Here is a 20,141-nt window from a genome sequence, read left to right as displayed (position 1 = left end):
TCGTGGGACGATGACCTCATCGATATCCAATCAGAATACTCACAGATGGGCTTCCCCAGTCCCCCTCTGTTAAGGAGAGTATTAAACCAAACATCACACAATGTCAAATGTCACGAACTTAAATATCAAAACTTTTGCGCTAATATTAAAAGATATGACGTCATTGCCATGTTGATCGAGTAAAAAGACCGGTTTCTATCGTCATCGCATAATGTTTCAAATGAACTTTAATGTCCAAAACGTTTGCGCTAAAATTACAGAAAGCTGGTCATTGTGTCTCAAATCAGATAACACTATCAAAAGAAACGGAACAGAAATAATTTGATCTAGCGTAAATGCAATCTTTGACGAGTAACGAATAATAAGCGAAGACAAAAATTTATAGGGTAAAAGGTGAGAAGAAAAAAAAAACACAATTGAAATACTTCAAGTGAAAATGAATTGCTAATGGCAGTTTGCAATAAAATCTAAACTCCTTGATCTCGACTGTTCTCTTGAGAAAAGCATCATTCAAAGGAATCTTGAACAAACAAAAGGCATTTTGGGCGACCATTGAAGAATTAACATAATTAGTCAGAGATGAAACATGGAATAAATTAAAACCGAAAAGCACATGTTTAGAAGCTGAAATCATGATAGACTGTATCTTAACCCTTGAGAATAAAATCAAAGGAATTTCAAAGAAACGTTTCGCGCTTGAAGTAAAGATTTAACTTCATTTACAAACACTGCAAATCGCTCCTAATTCAACAATTATAGTTGTCTAAGCGGGTTTCCAATAGCGTCAAAAATAAATCACTTACTTCAAACATAGTCCTTTCCTCCAAAGCGTCACACAACTAGCAATCGCTCAACTCCATAGCCACTAAGACAGGAAAGAATGTTACGCTTAGAAAAGAAGACGTGTGCTGAACGTTGTCACAAGTAAAATGAATTCTATCAAGACCGATTGACTTATAAACGGGTATTCACAAAACAATAAACAATGTCGCGTGGTTAACAACCAATGAGAGGACGGGGGATAGGGGGGTACGCGATATCACGTGGTTACGAATCAATGAGAAGACGGGGGATAGGGGTTATACCGCACAGTAATTTCATTAAACTGTTATAAGCAAAACAGAGTCTGAGTCTTTACAACGTTTATTGAATAGTAACTCAAAAGAAAGAATTGATTATAATTTTAACTCTTAAAGCTTGACCGGTTACAAAGTGTTGGGAACTAAACTCGTTTCCAGTTTCTCAGACTCTTGGTCCCTGGCCCCAAAACGCACGATATTCTGCCCTAGTTTTCTTAGCTTTTGGTCATGAAGTCTTTGCCTGATGCGTTCCTCATTCTTGGCATAATAACTTCTCCAATATTCGTTGATCCGTTCCCTGTTGTTTTTACAGTATTGTCTTCGGTAATTTCTAATGTGCTCCTTGTTCTGTTGACAATAGGCTCTCTGGCTGCTGGCGAGTCGTTCCTTCTTGTTTTCATACCATCTTTTACGACACCACCACCACCTCATCCACTACCACCACATTTACCACCACATTTACCACCACCACCACCTACACCGCCACCACCACATTTACCACCACCACATCCACCACCACCATCACCATATTTACCACCACCACCAAATCCACCACCACCTACCCCACCACCACCATATTCACCACTACCGCCACCACCACCACATCCACCACTACCTACACCACCACCACCACATTCACCACCACCGCCACCACCACCACATCCACTACTACCTACACCACCACCACCGCCACCACCACCGCCACCACCACCGCCACCACCACCGCCACCACCACCGCCACCACCACCGCCACCACCACCGCCACCACCACCGCCACCACCACCGCCACCACCACCACCACCACCGCCGCCGCCGCCGCCACCACCACCGCCACCACCATATTTACCACCACCACCACATCCACCACATTCATCACCACACCCACATCCACCACCTACACCACCACCACCGCAGCCACCACCACCACATCCTATCACCACCACCACATCTACCTACACCACCACCACCGCCACCACCATATCTACCACCACCACCACATCCACCACATTCACCACCACAGCCACATCCACCACCTACACCACCACCACCGCAGCCACCACCACCACATCCTATCACCACCACCACCACCACAGCCACATCCACCACCACCACCACATTCACCACCACCTTCACATCCACCACATTCACCACCACAGCCACATCCACCACCACATCCACAACCACCTACACCACCACCACCACATCCACCACCACCGCCACCACCACCACATTCACCACCACCACCACATCCACAACCACCTACACCACCACCACCACATCCACCACCACCGCCACCACCACCACATTCACCACCACCACCACATTTACCACCACCACCACATTGACCACCGTCACCACCACCACATCTACCACCACCACCACCACCACCTAGTCGTGGTGGATGTGGTGGTGGATATGGCTGTGGTTGTGAATGTGGTGGATGTGGCGGTGGTGGTGGTGAATGTGGTGGTGGTGTAGGTGGTGGTGGATGTGGCTATGGTGGTGGTAAATGTGGTGGTGGTGTAGGTAATGGTGGATGTGGTGGTGGTGGCGGTGGTGGTGAATGTGGTTGTGGTGGGGTAGGTGGTGGTGGATGTGGTGGTGGTGGTAAATATGGTGGTGGTGTTGTAGGTGGGATGTGGTGGTGGTGGCTGCGGTGGTGGTGGTGTAGGTTGTGGATGTGGCTGTGGTGGTAAATGTGGTGGTGGTTTAGTTGTTGGTGGTGGTGGCAAATGTGGTGGTGGTGGATGTGGTGGTGGTGGATGTGGTGGTGGTGGATGTGGTGGTGGTGGATGTGGTGGTGGTGGATGTGGTGGTGGTAAATGTGGTGGTGGCGGTGTAGGTGGTGGTGGTGGTAAATGTTGTGGTAGTGGATGAGGTGGTGGTGGTGGTGGTGAATGTGGTGGTGGTGGCGGTGGTGGTGGTGGTGTAGGCGGTGGTGGATTTGGCTGTGCTGGTGAATGTTGTGGATGTGGCGGTGGTGGTGGTGAATGTGGTGGTGGTGTAGGTGGTGGTGGATGTGGCTGTGGTGGTGGTAAATGTGGTGGTGATGTAGGTAGTGGTGGATGTGGTGGTGGTGGCGGTGGTGGTGAATATGGTGGTGGTGGGGTAGGGGTGGTGGATGTGGTGGTGGTGGTGGTGGTGGTGGTGGTGGCGGCGGTGGTGGTGGTGGATGTGGTGGTGGCGGTGTAGGTGGTGGTGGTGGTAAATGTGGTGGTAAATGTGGTGGTAAATGTGGTGGTAAATGTGGTGGTAAATGTGGTAGTAAATGTGGTGGTAAATGTGGTGGTAGTGGATGAGGTGGTGGTGGTGTCGTAAAAGATGGTATGAAAACAAGAAGGAACGACTCGCCAGCAGCCAGAGAGACTATTGTCAACAGAACAAAGAGCACATTAGAAATTACCGAAGACAATACTGTAAAAACAACAGGGAACGGATCAACGAATATTGGAGAAGTTATTATGCCAAGAATGAGGAACGCATCAGGCAAAGACTTCATGACCAAAAGCTAAGAAAACTAGGGCAGAATATCGTGCGTTTTGGGGCCAGGGACCAAGAGTCTGAGAAACTGGAAACGAGTTTAGTTCCCAACACTTTGTAACCGGTCAAGCTTTAAGAGTTAAAATTATAATCAATTCTTTCTTTTGAGTTACTATTCAATAAACGTTGTAAAGACTCAGACTCTGTTTTGCTTATAACAGTTTAATGAAATTACTGTGCGGTATAACCCCTATCCCCCGTCTTCTCATTGATTCGTAACCACGTGATATCGCGTACCCCCCTATCCCCCGTCCTCTCATTGGTTGTTAACCACGTGACATTGTTTATTGTTTTGTGAATACCCGTTTATAAGTCAATCGGTCTTGATAGAATTCATTTTACTTGTGACAACGTTCAGCCACGTCTTCTTTTCTAAGCGTAACATTCTTTCCTGTCTTAGTGGCTATGGAGTTGAGCGATTGCTAGTTGTGTGACGCTTTGGAGGAAAGGACTATGTTTGAAGTAAGTGATTTATTTTTGACGCTATTGGAAACCCGCTTAGACAACTATAATTGTTGAATTAGGAGCGATTTGCAGTGTTTGGGCAAGATTTCCGTATAACCCCATACATTTATTATGCATACAGTTCTTTGTTTAACTAAACAATAGAGTAAACAAAAGCGCTCCTTTGAGACTTATTTGATTTGAATAACTCTAAATTTTACCATTTGTGTAAGTGTAAGTGTCGCATACTTTTAGATTTCTTTGAGACTGCGAAATATCATAATTTGGGCCGCATTTACCGTATTTTTAAACTGAACGCAGGCTTAAAACTGCTTAAAATAATAGCGATTTAGACCTGTTCGCTAGTTTAAAAAAGCTTAAGAATACTGCTTTAGGCCTAAGCAAAACCGGCTGCTTGCGGTTAGCGCAAAAGTTTTGATATTAAAATTCGTGACATTTGACATTGTGTGATGTTTGGTTTAATACTCTCCTTAACAGAGGGGGACTGGGGAAGCCCATCTGTGAGTATTCTGATTGGATATCGATGAGGTCATCGTCCCACGATGCTTTGCACCACCCTATATAGGCTAGACTCGGACCCAAGTCTCTCGGTCTTCATCATGGCCACTTGCCGGACGGACCTTCGTCGTTTAGGACCACAGGACACTGTAAGTATCGAGTTTGACAAACTTATGACGTCATAAGTAGTTTTACCTCTTGCATGCTTAATTACTTTGATTTTCCTTCTGTTTCGCCCACTCTAAAAATTCCTGATTGGCTTAAAAGAAATAGCGCCATCTTGGATTTGGAAAACAATAGCGTCCATTGTTCTCCAAACAATAGCCTCTTGTCTTTCTCGGCTCCCGATTGGTTACCGGTCATATGAGCGTTCTATACTACTCTCAATGTATTATTATGTTCTGAATTACTTGGAATGACTCCAGAGGTCTTGGAATGACCTTACTTGATTCAAGCCGTCAAAAGGTGTCTGGTAATTTTTTTCAATTATTCCTTTTCTCATAAATTATTCCTTTCCTCAAAGTTAATAATAGCCGGTGGGGGAATGGTTATAGAACCCGACAAGTGATAACTTTTTGGTCGCTTTTTTGGCTATGGTTTACTTCGGATTGGGATCCGAACTAACCAACAGAAACGTTTCGGTTCATGAAAACAAAGCATAAGATTATGCACAGTCGTGGACCTTCCAACATAAATCTTGTCATCTTTGTTTGTTCCTTTGCCTGGGCTCTATAAACATTTCCTTCTATTAACAATGCACTGTCGGAATAGCCATTAGAGAGCCATTGTTGTCGCTGATTCAACACTTAGTCAATCTACGAACCCGAACAGATTTCCGGCTGTTGTTTAAGCCGTTGTTAAACAACAGCCGCTCGGAAATCTGTTCGCCGGCTTCCTGAGCAGAGTAAAGAAATGTTAAACTGCAATGGGACAGTAGTCTCACAATAGGATTAAAGCGGTTTACAACTATGGTTTTCTATTAAAAAGCAGATGAAATATCCGTAGATTTGAATAAATAACATTATTCCCCCTTTCCAAGCGACCAAAAATCAGTATCTTCCAGGCATGAATATTCGATTTCGCAAAATGCTAGGAATCACCAATTCGTAAAAGTGCTTGATGAATATTTCCGAGTTTGGCAATATAAGAAGGATTACCGGAGATGAATTTGAATAATTTAATCCAACTTTCTCACGGGTGCGCCCTTGGCGACGGGACTCTGCCATTCAAAACACTGGAAAAAGGACCATCCATATCCCGCTTTCATCCCCTATGTTTAGAAATTTTCTGTCGTTAAACAAAGTGCTGTTCTATCATAGCACTAGGCAGTCTGCAGTCTGTTTCGAAGTCGGGTAGGGGTTATTACGTGAGTCTGCAGAGAGTACAGGTATGAAAATCAAATTGATATAACATGATACAAACAGGAAGACACATCACATTCCTTCTCGATCATGGTTAAGAGAACCACTAAATCCAGCTTACCCGAAGGAGATATTGTAGAAGCCATTACGATGTTGTCATAACTGGATAGCTTTAAAATATAAACTGTGCATAGCAGCACAAAACGAACTCTTCCGTATGCGCCCATCGTTGCTTTGGAATGTTTACTGTGTAATGTAAACTGGGATGAAGCTTGGAGACTTAGATCAAGTATAGGCTATGAGAGAAGAATGGGGAGAAGTAGAGGGAAAGGTATTTTTAGAACGACTGTACCGTGACCTAGGTCATAGAGGTTGACTCTAGTAATTTTGTTTAAATTTCGTTCGTTGAGAATGTCAAACAAATTTCTTGCCAAGACTGTAAAATATCAGATAAATATTTCACTTCCCTTATGAGCATGTTCACCTAGAATGAAAACGATGCGCATAATGTTGCGCGAAGCAAATTTTCCAAGTTTACTGTACGTAAAGATAGAATAATGATAACTGTGAATTTCACTTTTGACTTTTTAATCATCTTGTTTAGAGTACAGGGCTGTGGTTTTCTTTCCTTTTCTTCCAAAAAATGTGTCTGCTACCATACAAGAGTCTTGAACGGGCATAACGTAGTTGAAGCTCAACGGAGTTAAATGTTTTCCATGTTTCGTACCGCGCGTTCGGGCACGCCCGAACGATCTCACGAGTGTTGTGTATGGAAAGTAATGTTCTTGTCTATTCAGTAGTGGCTTTAATGAATGCCAGTCAGTCATAAATTTAACAATAACTGCAAAAATTCGCGTGTTCATTGTCGAATTTTCACTATCAATAAGCGGACAGATACATGAAGATGCTTTAACGAGAGAAAGCGGAGATTTTGACGATTTGTTATTGTAAAAAACAAACTGACGTCAGTATTTCATGTGTCTGTCTTGTTATTGACAATGAATTTCGTCAAAATATTGTCAAAGTAACCAGCAGATCCACGTGATTATCGCCTGGTGGATACACAGCTGCTTTGACAATGTTTTGATGAAATTCATGGTCAATAACAGGACAGACGCAAGAAAACCTGACGTCAATTTATTAAGGCAAGGGGAATTTTAATGCAAATATCTCGTTCACGTTTCACGCAGTCAAGAATCCCTCATAAATTTTTTGGTGATTTTTAGGTATATTTGGAGATAAATAGCTTTTCTCAAAGGTTTAGTGAAATTTATGGAAATAGGAAATTTTGAAATTTTGGTGTTGTTTTAAAGTTAGAATTTGAAGTTAAAAATTGATAGACGTACACCAAACAGTTGTCCACCAACCTGAGGTGCCCTTTCCGGGGGTTGAACTGTCTGGTGGTGTTCCATAACCTTTTTTTTCCCTTTTAATCCCTCTTTAAACTTCCTAAAATTTCACTTAAATTCCTGTAGACCTCCGCCTTAAAATGAGTCCCAGAATTTATTATGTGGCAAGGGCCCGTCCGGCTAGTATCACTAGAACTTTTTTTTATTATCATTTTTTTTTTATTTTCCACAATCATATGTTGAAAATGAGATCTTAAAATTGAGTAACTATGTCATGAATACTAAGTTGAATGAATGGCTCGCTTTTCCTTTCACGTGCATTGAAAAGTAAAGGGGCTCTGCACACTCTACATTTTCCGAGCTTTGGGTACCTTGTGATGAATCGTGCTTCGAATCGTACTACGCGTACACCACCGAACGATCTCGCGAGTAGTGTGTACCGGAAGTAATGTTCATTGGCTATTAGTTGGCGTGTTAATCAATGCCATCACTCATAAAATTTTTCAAGCGACTGGTAGAGGCAAGCGTGGTTAGTTTTAGCTGACTCGCGAATAAAATTACCCATTCCTTAAATAGGCAAATCAAAATTTCTCTTTTTTTCTGTGGAGTCTAGCCCACAGTATATAACCACTGAACTTAGTGCAGTTGAAACCATTCACTCATAACTGTCACTTACCATTTACAGCAGCGGTTATTGTTGGTTTCACAGTTGATGCAATCGTTGGTTCCACGCCGGTCTCAGTGATTGAAATGGGTGCTGTAGTTACTTGCGGTGTCTTTACCGACTGTGACGTTGAGTGCAATGCAGTAGCCGTAAATGATGCGGCGATGGAGGATCCCGCATTTAATGCCCGTGTTGTTATGTAAGACAATGGCACATCTATTGTGCCGCTGGGCGATACCACATTGATTTCACTGGACGATTCCAGAGTGCTTGCTGCACTGGACGACTCCCTACTTATTTGGTCGCTGGGCGATCCCACATTTGGTGTTGCACTGAACGATTTCACAAATGATGTTGCACTGAACGATGCCACACTTACTGTAGCGGTGCTCTGACCTACAAGGAATGTGTGATTGAAAGAACAGTGCTTTCGGCAATAGAATAACCTAACGGAAATGAGAAGGAGGGTGTCACATTCCATGTAAAAGCGCAATAGTTGTACGAGTCAAACGAGCAAGTATGAATGAAATACATTATATTAATCGTTTGCACGCGAAAGCATTTAAGCTAGAAAGGACATCGAAGTGCTGAACCCAAAATTATAACCTAGGGTCTTGATTTTCCGTACTTTCAAACAAAATCCGATGAAATCGATAAAATCGATAACTTTGAAACTACGTCAGCGTGTGAGTATCTAACATTTAAACTTAATTTATCGATTGATATCGATTTCTCGAGTGGTTCCGATATCGATTTTTATCGATTAACTATCCCGGGTTAGTTAGGTTAGTCAAATCGCGAATAAAATTATCCATTCTTGGAATCGAGAAAGCAAAATATCTCTTTTTCGGGGTGGAATCTAGCCAACAGTATTACACAACTGAACTTAGTACAGTTGTAACCAATCACTCATAACTACATACTTACCATTTACAGAAGAGGTTACTGTTGGTTTCACTGTTGATGCAATCGTTGCTTCCACGCCGGTCTCAGTGGTCGAGATGGGTGCTGTACTGACTTGCGGCGTGTTTACCCACTGTGACGCTGACTCCAACGCCGCAGACATAAATTCTGCGATGGACGATTCCACATTTACTGTTCGTGTTGTTACGTAAGACAATGGCACATCCATTGTGCCGCTGGGCGATACCACATTGATTGTTGCACTGGACGATTCCAGAGTGTTTGCTGTGCTGGACGACTCCCTACTTATTTCACCGCTAGGCGATCCCACATTAAGTGTTGCACCGGACGATTCCACAGTTGTTGTTGCCCTGAGCGATGCCACACTTACCGCAGCGGTGCTCTGACCTACAAAGAGTGTGTGATTGAAAGAACAATGCTTTTGGTTATAGAATAACCTTATGGAAAAGAGAAGGAGAGAGTAAAAGGGTGATTATTGTGTCATACCTGATGAGTCAAACAACAAGCAAGTACAGCCGAAGCTCTCCTTGCGACGCCTCTCGTAAGAAACCAGCTTTAGTTACGACCATCTTTTCGAAACCCCACTTGAACTGTGACTTAAACTTTGTAATGAAAAGCACTCGTGAGCCGACCGCGACCACTTTTAGGAATACCCAAGTAGACTTTTCCTTTGTTTTTAAACTCTTGCAAAACTGTATGTATTCACCATGAATACATACAGTGTTGCAAAAGCTTTTGTAAACTAAAACTAAAACAGTAGCGATTATCGTGAAAATGTAATAAGGTTATGATATAGCAATCAAGTTACTGACATCGGTTTGATTTGAAAGTAGAAAGTTACGTAGATCAAAGCAAGATGAAATAATTGTTGCTAACATTTTAATGAAACTGCACATTGCGCAAATGGTTCTTGACCAGTTAATAATTAAACGTAAAGTTTAGCCGTGTCTATATTACATAGAAAGACACTCATTAAACATTAATTTCTTTCTTTTTTTTTTTTTTTTTTTTTTTTGTCAATCTTTAATGAGTTTCCGATGCTCTCGTCGACCACCACCTACTATTGTTTTACCATGCGGTTGCTTACGAGAGTTCATTCTTGTAAGCGATCAACTCTAGTTACGAACACTTTTTCGAAATTCCGAGGTCGTCGTTTGCGAGAGTTTCGACTGTATTAAAATACAGAATATTAATCGTTTGTCCGCGAAAGGATCGGATAGAGGCGAGAAAGGGCATGCAAGAGGTAAAACCCAAAGCTACAGTGTATAAACCAGGATCGTTAAGTTCTGCACTTTACCGTGGCTTGTCAATAGCATGTTCTGTCTTTATCCAAGATATTTTTACCAGCGTTTATTAAATTGCCATTGTGGATTTCACAATGGCTACTAAGGCGAAGGCAAACGCAGGCATATTACTGCAGTTGTTGCGTACGTCTTCCAAATACTTGCCCAAGTTGGAATATGTTCCAAGAGGTTGGATGGTGCAACAGAGTGGCAAAGGTATACTGCGTTGATATGTTGAGTGCGTTTGCCCTGGCCTTAAGGGTTTTAGTCTCTTAAATGTACTGTGCTCAGTTATTAGCAAATTCAATTAATTATGCACCTAGATGTCGTGTGTTAAGCCCATGAACGGCAACGTAATTAAATATAAAGGCATGAATGATCTATCTTCACGACTAAAGCAATAGAGTACATGAGTTTTTGTCGGGCGTTATTTTCACAACTGTTTTAGCTGTGTACATTATCAGTCGTGTCATTATATCTTTCTCCGTAGTTTAAGATTTAACAACCTTGATATATTCATTTGCAACGTAATTAAAGTTGTTTTTTCTTTCTCTTCTTTCGACCGCGTCTTAAGGTCATGTTTTCGCTATCGTTGTGGAAACTAAACACGCACGTACGCTAAACTTACACGTATATTATGAGGAAATTATTGAAGAAAAATGATTAAACTTCCGAAATCAGACACTAGTTATGAGAAAGCAAAAGTATCAGGAACAATGTGAAAATGAATCTCAGAATTTATTACTGAAAAGGCCCCATCGAGTATCATTGGACTGAATTGCAGTTTAACCTAAGTTTTGAAACAGATTTGCAGAAAGCTGTGGTAAACTAACTCAGTTTTGCAGTAAATCACACCATATGAAAGGAAAGCGTTGAAAAACCAAAACAGATGTTTCTTTAGACACACGTTGAACAGTATGCTGAGAGGTTCACTCACTCTTGCGAAGCATAACGTAGGACAAAGGGTAGTTTAGGCTTGTCATCGTTTAACACATTTGAAATTACAAAATAAGGATGGATGAATTTAAATCAGACCTTCCTCCAAACCTAACTCTGTGTCTGCACTTTACTTCACTTAGTTCAAAAGGAAAGGGATTCAATCTTTAGAACATCTCGAGATTGCATAACACAACATTTCAACCATGCAAAATTAGACGCCTTAAAAGTAAAGCTAAAAGTATGACATACCTCTACTACCTCCCACAAGGCAAAGCGAGAAGCACAATACAATGAAGGTTTTCATTTCTCTCCTTATACTAATGATTTAATAGCGTCTTGGTTAAAACACAACGCTTGTCCTAAAATACACCACCGACCGCTCGACTCAGTCAAACTCGTCACCGCTTGATTGACAACTTGTTGTTTGTGCGCGGCAAAGCGTGACCAATATACACCTGGAATCTCTAAAATGCTTTCTTGTTTGCCTTGAAAAACTGAGTTATTTGAACACACCACTGTCTTGTACAAGAAAGTTTCGTGCAAAAGCAGTGGTAGTTGTAAGAAAAGTGGTGCTGTGTTTTTCAATAAAGATGATCACGAATTCTATTTCCTGTTTGTATTGTCTGGATGGGAGTGACATATTCTACATTATTTACATTGTTTGCGTTGTTTGCGTTGTTTGTATCTTTGCTAGCGTCTCCCTTTTCTGCGTTTTCTTTCTTTTCTGCTTGTGGATGCCTTGTCAGCAGTACTCATTGTCAACATAACAATAGGCCAAATAATATGTAACTAACCCTTGGGACAAAATGGCTTAGATCTGATCGGTTAGTCGACAGTGTATAAGAAAATATATCCACTTTTGTCAAGCCTGCTTCCTCAAAATGTAGAGTGTGCACCACAGCACAAATTCTCCTTAGTTCTCAATCCCGGTTTGACAACTTCTCCCGCCTCCCCCTCCCCCCAACGCCCCTAAAACACTCACAATAAGTCATTTACGAGTTGCCTTTTGGCTCTGTTTCAAGACAAGTCTTCGTGCGAAACCATTCATATGAAAATATGTTTAGCCTACAGGTTCATTTGCATGCAAATCAAACTCATTTGGAAGGTTTTGCACGAGAACTGGCCGTTTGAAATAAAAGCACAAGGTAACTCAGAAATGGCCTTTTCTATAAACGAAATTTAACTTGAACGGGGGTGCGTTACACTGCGGCTTACCAATAGAGGGGAAACTGTGGGGCAGCACCACGCTACGTTAAAATATCGGGAATCTTTGACATGTCAACTTTTACGAGGGTTTTTACGTGCGGCACTTTACGGTAACTTTAAATAGAATGTTCTTTTTTTTTTGATCTAAGATATTTTTACCAGCGTTTATTAAATGGCCATTGTGGACTTCTCAATGGCCGCTAAAGCCCAGATAAACGCAGGAAACATAGTACAGACATTGTTGCTTACATCTTTAAGCAAAATCTTGGTTGGTGCAACAGGGACCGACAGGGCGACAAAAGTATCTTGTGTTGATATGTTGCATGCGTTTGTGCTGGCCTTGAGGAGTTTTACTATCTTAAATATATCGTGCTTATTAGCAAATTTAATTAATTATGCGTCCAGATGTCGTGTGTTATAGCCCATGAACAGCAACGTAATTAAATACAAAGGCATGGATGGTCTATCTACACGACTAAAGCAAATGTATACATAAATTTTTTTCGGGCGTTATTTTCGCTTCTGCTTTATTTGTGTAAATTATCATCCATGTTATTATATCTTTCTCCGTAGTTTAAGATTGGACAACTTTGATATATTCACTTGCAATGTAATTAAAGGTGTTTTTAATCTTTGTATTCCATCTACCGAGTCTAGGGTCTACGTTAAAATATGCCCAGGGCTACGCTAACAACTGAATAATAACTAACAACAGATTCCAATTCAAAAAGTCTTAGAAACAGATAGTCCAGCATTTAGAGAATATTTTACGTGCCAACCTTAACGAGGGTCGTTAAGTTCGGCTCTTTACGCTAGCTATAGTTAGGAGATGTCAATATGTTTTTTTTTTTTCCCTAAGATATTGTTGTCAGCGTGAATTAAATTACCATTGTGGACTTCACGATAACCGCTAAGGCCTAGACAAACGCAGGCAACATGTTGTAAATATTGTTGCGTGCATGAACATCGTTCAATCGTTTGCTAGATGTTGGTTCAGTGGTGCAAAAGGCTGACAAAGGTGTGCTCTGTTGATATGTTGCGTGCGTTTGTCCTGGCCCTGGGGGTTTTACTCTCTTAAATGGACCGTGCTCATTAGCAGATTCAACTGATTATGCGCCCAGATGCCGCGTGTTATGGCCCATGAAGGGCAACGTAATATATTGTTAAGTCTTAATGATCAAAGCAATTATGTACACAACTTTTAAAAGCAGTCGTACATTAATTTTACCTGGCATTATTTCACTGCTGCTTAAGTTGTGTTTGTAACTGCTATCATCATTCTGTCATTCTCTCTCTCCTTTAAATTTAGAATTCACGATCTTTCATATGCACTTTTTCTTTTTCATTTATAAGAATGTTTTACAAGGATATCAGGCCGAAATTTATGGTTGGCCATTCGTTCCAAAATTACGACAGGGTATACGCGGGTTTTTCTGCCGCGTATACTTGTTTACATACGTTACGTATGGACTTTAAGCTCATATATACGACCATTTAGATCGCGTATATACGCATTTTTAAAGGGCCACACATTTGCGTAAATTCAAGCGCGGGGATATGCGAAATAAACGCCCAAATATACGCGTCCTACAAGGACCCATATATACGCGTGCTAAAATGCGCGTATATGCGGGTCTCGTAAATTACGTTGTATATGTCAGCACGAAATGTGCCTTTTAAGAGAATGGCTGTTCATGTATGATAGCAATGAAAATTACTTTAACTAGGAATCGTCAATATGGCGGCAACGGTAAAATGCCTTGTCTTGCTCTATCTGCTATTTAATGTTTGTTATTGCAGCTCTCCAATGAATGATCTTCTAGAAACAGTTATGCGTGTTTTGAATGACTGTTCAAGATTTTATCCTGACGCTAATCGTCGTGAAGTTGCTGTGGATTAGTCTATACATCGTTTAGTGGCCTGCGTAGCTTGGCAGTTTTTAGGCAATTTGAACGCTAAGAAAGCGGCGAAGCCGCGATAACGAGCGCCAAATGGGGCGTAGCCACGAGGAGCCTGGGGGGTTCCTGCTCGTTTTCGCGGCTTTGTCGCTATGTGCGCTCGCGCTCAAATTCCTTAAAAGATTGCTAAACCGCCAAGCTACGCAGGCTAATCCGTTAGTTGATTCATTGGACAGAGGTACCAAGGCGAATGCTGAGAGGCTACGGCCTCTAGAATCGCTGGTGAGACAAATGCAATATTTGCTACTTAGATGGGAAATGTTTGCATTAAGAGCAGTTTCATGCACCTCAGTGTACTCCCATTAGGGCTTTGCCAACCGCATCAGCTTCTAAGGGAAGAGTGGGTCGTCCAGCCCATGATATATCAATACCTCAAGGGCAGTTTTAGGAAACAGAATGTGATTTTAGTGTAAGTCCTATTGGGTCTTCACCAGATAATTCATCTGGTTGGGTGTTATCATCAAATGTGTCCTTGACAGCAAGTATTTCCAGTATTACATATATCTTGCAAAATCACTGCGTTCACCCATATTGGTTGTGCGTACAGCATGGTTATTCCATGCATCAACTAGGAGCTAGTTTAACTGGTTGTTAATTCTGGAAAGAAATACGTAATACAAACAGAACAGATCGATTATGCTGGTCGATTCCAGGATGCCATTTTCTTCCATCTGGTAGAACAGAGTGCAGTAGAACTGACCGACTTCAATAAAGACTTCTCTCCAGAGACGTTCAATTCACTGGTTGTGTACAGACAACCCCGCAATTTTGCTTGCCCTATTAAATCCCCTGTGCCATAGCATAGCTCTTCCTACCTCTAAATTTTCATCCCCTTCGTCTGAACACACTCTAGAGGGCAATCTATAACTTTGCACAGCAGCTAAGAACAGAGCGAGCCCAGTAGCAGCAGAATTCTTTGTTGCACAACTTAAAGTCTAGATCCCTGTCAAAACCACCATGTATTACAAACCTCCAACTGATAAGGCAGTGTAGTCCATCAATGTGCCAGAGAGAATTAGGTCCCCTGACGCCTTGTGATGGTGTTGAACCACCTCAAATCAGACCCTGCTGGGTCAGTTTGAAAAAAAAACTTTCCTTTACACGCTGACGCTGAACATAGATGTTTCTACTTGGCAAATGACCCAGCATGATACTGATACCAGAATTGGAAAACCCACGTCAGTCTTATTTCTCGAATCATTAGGGCCGGGTTGTTCGAAAGCCGGTTAACGCTAACCCAGGATTAAAAGTTAACCCAAATATAAATTTTTCTGTATAAACTGTTTTCCACTGCTTATGCTTTGTGTAGTTTGAGATTACTCAAGTTCAAAACTGAACTGCAAGCATTTCCCATCTATGTAGTAAGTATTGAATTTGTTTCACCAGCAATTCGAGAGGCAGAATTCTCTCAGCATTCGCTTGGGCACCTCTGTCCTAAACGGTGAACAGAATCCACAGCAACTTCACGACGAACGATCAAGTTCTCTGCCATGTTACGATTAGCGTGGGGATAAAATCTTGAACAGTCATTCAAAACACGCATAATTAACTGTTTCTAGAAGTTCAGTGACTGGGGGAGCTGCAGTAACAAACATTAAATAGCAGATAGAGCAAGACAAGGTATTTTACCACTGCCGTCATATTGACGATTCCTAATTAAAGTAATTTTCATTGCTATCATACATGAACAACCATTCTCTTAAAAAGGCACATTTCGTGCTGGCATATACAACGTACTTTACGAGACCCGCATATACGCGCATTTTAGCACGTGTATATATGGGTCCTTGTAGGACGCATGTATTTGAGCGTTTATTTCGCATATCTCCGCGCTTGAATTTACGCAAATGTGTGGTCCTTTAACATGCGTATATACGCGATCTAAACGGTCGTACATAAGAGCTTAAAAAATACGTAGCGTATGTAAACAAGTATACGCGGCAGAAAAACCCGCGTATACCCTGTCGTAATTTTGAAACGAATGGCCAACCATAGAAATTTGCAAAATTTGAGGAGTATTTTAAGAATTAACCCGAGGCTGAGATTTTGAAAAGAATATAATTTTGTTTGTGAAAAATTTGTTCATGTTAATACAATTCAATTATACGTTTTTAACTAAGCCGTATAGAATTCTTTTTTTCTCTGAACGACAAAACTAGACAAAAAGCAACAAAAACAGCACTAGCCATATGTTCGATGCCAATAACATTTCTGCATATGTGTGTGATATCTGGCTGTAATGCCTGGGCGCTGGCTCCCTGCGGCCAAAATTAGTTTAACGCCTTTCAGACACCAAATACATTAGAAAACTAATATTTCATACGCTATAATCTAAGAAAATTTACCTAAAACAGGCATAAAAATAAGAATATTCAGCCTCGGCCGAGAAAAAAAAAAAATTCTTACATAAAAAAAAAGATTGTATTCACTTGCAATGTAATTTAAGTTGTGTTTTCTTTGTCTTCTCTCTACCGAGCCTAAGGTCATACTTTCGTCATCGTTGCAGAAACTAAGAGAACCTACGTACAGTTAACTTATAATTCATTATGGAGAGAACATTAAAGAAGGAAAATGACTCAACTTTCGATATCAGACACTTGCCATGAGAAAGAAAAAGTATCACGAACAATATGAAAATGAATCTCAGAATTTATTATGAGACAAGGCCTCATCCGAGCGTCATGGGAATGAATTGCAGTTTAACGTAAGTTTTTAACACAGATTTGCAGAAAATTGTGGTAACTAACTCAGTTTTTCAAGAAACCACATCATATTGAAGCAGAGCGTTGAGAAACCAAAACAAAAGATTCTGTAGACATCCGTTGAACAGTCTACCGAGAGGTTCCCTGACTATTGCGCAGCATAAAGTAGGACTAGTGGGAGTCCAGGTTTGTAATCGTTTAACACATTTGAGATTACGAAATAAGGATGGATGAATATAAATCAGACCTTCCTCCAAACCTTACTCTGTGTCTGGACTTTACTTCACTTAGTTCAAAAGAAGTGGTATTCAATCTTTAAAACATGCCGAGATTGCATAACACAACACTTCAACAATGCAAAATTAGACGCCTTAAAAGTAAAGCTAAAAGTATGACATACCTTTACTACCTTTCACTAGGCAAAGCGAGAAGCACAACACAGTGAAGGTTTTCATTTCTCTCCTTATCCTAACCATTCAATAGTATCTTGATTAAAACAGAACGCTTAAGCGAAAAATACCACCGACCGCTCGACTCAGTCAAACTGGTCACCGCTTGATTGACAACTTGTTGTTCGTGTCAAGCAAAGCGTGACCAATATACTCTTGGATCTCTAAAACGCTTTCTTGTTTGGCGTGAAGAATCGAATTATTTGAACACACTACTGCCTTGTAAAAGAACGTTCCGTGGGAAAGCAGGAAAAAAGTATTTTTAAAAAAGAGTTTATCCTTCAGTGGTAGGTGTGAGGAGTGTTTCTCAATAAAGATGATCGCGAATTCTATTTCCTGCTTCTATTGTCTGGATGGGAGCGATATATTCTATATTGTTTACTTTTTTGCATCTTTGCTAGCGTTTCCCTTTTCAATGAAGTCTTTCCTGCTTGTGGATGTGTTTTCAGCAGTGTTCATTGTCAACATACCAATGGGCCAAATTATGTGTAACTACCTCTCTGGACAAAATGGCTTAGATCTGATTGGTTGATAGACACTGTGTGAAACTATGTAACCACTTTGAAATGGCCATATCAGGCTCAAACAGAGAGCATCAAACTGGTGTGAAGCCTACCTCCAGAGGCGATAACGACTGCTTTATCCTCAAAGGCAAGTTTTAACATGAGAGTGCACCAGAGCACAAATTTTCCTCTCCGCTCAATCCCAGTTTGACAACTTTCGCCTCCCCCCACCGACCTCACTCAAACAATTCATCAGTTTGCACGTGCCTAGAGGACATATTTTGGAATCAACAATAGAGGGCACACAATAGCTAAAGTGTCAAGCGTTACACACCGAAATCTGGTGGGTAGGAAACAATCGCGTGAAAAGTAACATAACGTGTCTGTTATATACACGAACGGTAACTTCAACTGGGGCGTGAAACGGGTGTCTGGAAAACCCGAATAGCGAATAGTCGCGAAGAGCGAACAGCGAATAGTCCCGAATAGTGAATAGCGAATAGTACGAATAGTGGCGTACAGTCTCGAATAGTGGCAAATAGTTGCAAATTAGTGGCAAATCGTAGCAGATAGGATACCCAGTATCTCGCAGTCAACCTCGCGGCAACGTAGGACGGGATTTCCCGCTAAAAAGAACAGACGCTTATCAGGACAAAAGGTGTTTCTAAACGTAATTTCTTCTGTTTTAACCGCTCGAAAAGCGTAAATACGTCTTTATTAGGTTATCCTTCTGTTTTCTGTTTTCTTTATGTCGGCGATGGACAGCCCGAGGCTGAGTCCGGAGAAGAAAAGGTAAATGATAAATTCACTGAAATTCTGTTGCTTATTTGGATAATTAATTAACGCAGGATATTAGACCTAAAGCGGTGACTATTGACGACTGTTCGCCACTATTCGCACCATTCGAGACTATTCGCACTATTCGTGACTATTCGCTATTCGCTATTCGCGACTATTCGCTATTCGCTATTCGGGTTTTCCAACAACTAAACGTAACTAACAAAAGCATCAAATTCTTAAATCACCCACGACTTATGACCCATGATCCACGACCGATAGAAATTCTCAAGCAAAAAAGTGACTTAGAGTTATGCCTTTCATTGTAGGGAAAACATCTAAATAAAGGCATCTAATCGTTTAATTATTTCCAACAGAATGTTTATTTCCATTAAATCGATCATTATATAAACAATCTTATCAAGCATTTACTATTCTAATTAATGTCACGAAGAAAATTATAACCTATGTAAATAATTTTGTGTAACCAGTTATTGTGACATTTTCTACTTGTCCTCGCATTCAAAGGCCTCCTTGAAACAAAGGAGAAGACATCGCCAGTCGACCCATATCCCATCCCACGAAAATGATGTCGCCTTTGATATAACCTGCTCTTCTTGAATTCTTGTCCTGCCAGATATTTCAAGGTGCGTTTTTAAACGTGTTCATAAATTCGTCATTCTTAGGCTGTAATTACAGTGGACTTTCCCTTTTCTTCCACCTGACATTTCGGAGGCAACCACAATCGCAAGATAACAATATTTTTCTTCCTGCATTTCAATAACTATATATGTTGAAAACCTCTTATAAGTGAATGAGGTTTGCATGACCAAACGGGTGGTCGCCTAAAATTCGACATCTTCTTTTTTACACGTATATTAACGGAAAAATGAACGGGTCAGGATTGTGGTACAGCATGTCCGTAGTGGGCGATAAGCATTCTGACGAGCTGGTCTTCTCCAACTTTGACTACCCACTGTATCTGCACCCCTATATGGAGCTCAGGGTCTGGTTCGGCGAAGACTTGGAGAACTGGTCTGAAAGCGATAACCAGGGCAGGGTGTGTGTTGATGTCGTCGCTTATGTCATCGGGGACATAGGAGCCAGTGCTGGAGAGTGCCCTAAAGGAGGGACCTCACGAGCAGAGGCCCTTCTTAAAGACTTGAAAACGAGCCTAAGCAACATCATGTAGAAGAACTGGAAGAAAACAAAAAGTAAAGAGCGGAATGTATTGTTAGCATGTCCATGATCGTAAACAGCTTATTTGTCATCTGTAGCAAGAAAAACTGCGCGTGAAATCAACAGGTTGTCAAAGCACCACCTGCGCTCCACCTTCAAAGGCTTCCTTAACCACCGCCCCTCCCCTACGCCCCAAATTTCCAACCTGAGGGTGATCAACATTGAATTTCTCATTACAGTGCACCAACATGAAAAGGCATAAAC

General features: G+C 41.3%; 1 protein-coding gene across 1 annotated transcript in view; it reads right to left on the bottom strand.

Moving 5' to 3' along the window:
* Positions 1-12,900, bottom strand: part of LOC145502325 (uncharacterized) — a 119,818-nt gene extending 106,918 nt beyond the window's left edge. The window contains 3 exon segments of the mRNA XM_081481588.1: positions 7,970-8,353; positions 8,885-9,268; positions 11,353-12,900. Coding sequence (XP_081337714.1) covers positions 7,970-8,353; positions 8,885-9,268; positions 11,353-11,407 — 823 coding nt within the window. The 5' untranslated portion in view covers positions 11,408-12,900.
* Positions 12,901-20,141: the final 7,241 nt, after the last annotated feature.

The sequence above is a fragment of the Orbicella franksi genome, chromosome 11 (assembly GCF_964199315.1).
Source record: "Orbicella franksi chromosome 11, jaOrbFran1.1, whole genome shotgun sequence".
Lineage (NCBI taxonomy): Eukaryota > Metazoa > Cnidaria > Anthozoa > Scleractinia > Merulinidae > Orbicella > Orbicella franksi.
Note: the sequence above shows the minus strand (reverse complement) of the source record. Positions and strands in the feature narration are given on the sequence as shown.